The 1,953-nt window shown below is 35.9% G+C and overlaps 1 protein-coding gene across 1 annotated transcript; it reads left to right on the top strand.

Moving 5' to 3' along the window:
- Nucleotides 1-417: 417 nt before the first annotated feature.
- Nucleotides 418-1,347, top strand: LOC102475619 (taste receptor type 2 member 14-like). The gene has a single exon (XM_006164824.1). It carries the CDS (start codon nt 418-420, stop codon nt 1,345-1,347), a length of 930 nt encoding a protein of 309 aa, XP_006164886.1.
- The last annotated feature ends 606 nt before the right edge of the window (nt 1,348-1,953 follow it).

Here is a 1,953-nt window from a genome sequence, read left to right on the forward strand (position 1 = left end):
TGCTAGACTCTTGTAATGCCACTTACTAAAAAATCGGATTGCTAGTGTCAAATATTCAGATAAGGTTCAAAGAACAAAACAATAAAATAGCATATCTTTTTTTGCATGTCAGCAAATGAGAATTCATCTTTTCTTTCATCACTACCTACAAAGGACTCCAGCCTACTGCATTTAAGGTGCATCTGGATGAAGTTCAGCTGGATCTTCTGAGGAAATACAAAGATTTTTATGAGGAAAACGATGAACTCAGGCATAAAGAAATCTTGATGCTTGCTAATTTGATATTGGGTACACAAGATTTTATAAATGGAGTAAACTGTTGAATTTTAAAGATTTAAAAATACAGAACATTTTAGGTGACTGTATTAAGAAATCTTCAGCAGAAATATTAATCATTGAGGCATTCTCTTACAGACAATGGGCAGTATCACAGCGAGCACACTTACAATCATTTTAACAGTGGAATTCATGATTGGAAATCTAGGAAACGGGTTTATAGCACTGGTGAACAGCATTGATTGGGCCAAGGGAAGAAAGATCTCCTCAATTGACCAAATTCTCACTTTCTTGGCAATCTCCAGAATTGCTCTGCTCTGGCTAATGTTTATAAATTGGTGTGTGCTTATGTCTAATCCACTTTTACTTACCAGAGGCAAAATTCTAAACATGTTCTATGCTGGCTGGATAGTGACCAGTCACTTCAGCATCTGGCTTGCTACCTGTCTCAGCACTTTTTACTTCCTCAAGATTGCCAACTTTTCTAACTCTATTTTTCTCTACCTAAAGTGGAGAGTTAAAAAGGTGGTCTCAGTGTTAATGCTGGTGACTTTGATCCCCTTGTTTTGTAATATTGTCCTGGTAAACACATTTATTGATGCCTGGATTGACGGCTGTAAAAGAAACATGACTTGTATGAGTAACTCTGTACAATTTTTAAAGCGTCCTTTAATCACTAGCACTATGTTCACTTTCATACCTTTTGCTATGACACTGACAACCTTTTTCCTGCTCATCTTCTCTCTCTGCAAACATCTTAGGACAATGCAGCGTGATGCCCAAGGACCCAGAGATGCCAGCACCAAGGCCCACATTACAGTCCTGCAGTCCGTGATCACCTTCCTCCTGCTCTATGCCATTTTCTTTTTGTCTTATTTTATAGCAGTTTTGATCTCTGACTTGGTGAATGAAAATATGATTTTCATGTTTTTACAGGCTACTGCAATTGTTTTTCCTTCAGGACATTCCTATGTCCTGATTCTGGGGAACAATAAGTTAAGACAAGCCTCTGTCTTGTGTCTGTGGTGGCTGAAATGCAGGTGGAAAGACAATGACCCCTCAGGTTCATAGACAACTTACGGGATCATATTACATATTACAGAGAAAAATAGTCAGTAGTCACTCCATAAGTTGTTGTATTATATTTTCGTGCACCTTCAACGTTCTTTCATGGTGTGTAACTGTATTTGAATAAGAACCATCTAAACATTAAAACCTAGTAGAATATACACAGGTATGCATAATAACATCTTTATACAGAGTATATGAATATAGACTACATTACAGAATAAATATAAATATAAATATTGAGTGTTGTGCTAATCATAAACCTTTGATATTTTAAAATGTTAAATGTTTTACATATTTGACATCTATGCAAATGTATGTGATGCTTTTTATAATGTATGGTTATAAAGTTATAACTTCACAATTTTATATAAAGTATAAACCCTTTCTATAGAGTGTATGCCTAAAATTTTGAGTACAAAAAGAAGAAAATATAGGTTATTGAAATCACACATACCAAATCTCTTGTTTCAAATGTAAGACCCAACTTACAAATGTTTTCCAGACATTTCTAAGTGTCGTGAGGCTGCTTTATTTCAAGGGTCCAGAAAGCCAGCACCAAGGCCAACTTAAAGGTCATGCCCACTGTGATTGCCTTCCTCCTGCTCT

The sequence above is a fragment of the Tupaia chinensis genome, unplaced genomic scaffold, assembly GCF_000334495.1.
Source record: "Tupaia chinensis unplaced genomic scaffold, TupChi_1.0 Scaffold143728_1, whole genome shotgun sequence".
NCBI lineage: Eukaryota > Metazoa > Chordata > Mammalia > Scandentia > Tupaiidae > Tupaia > Tupaia belangeri.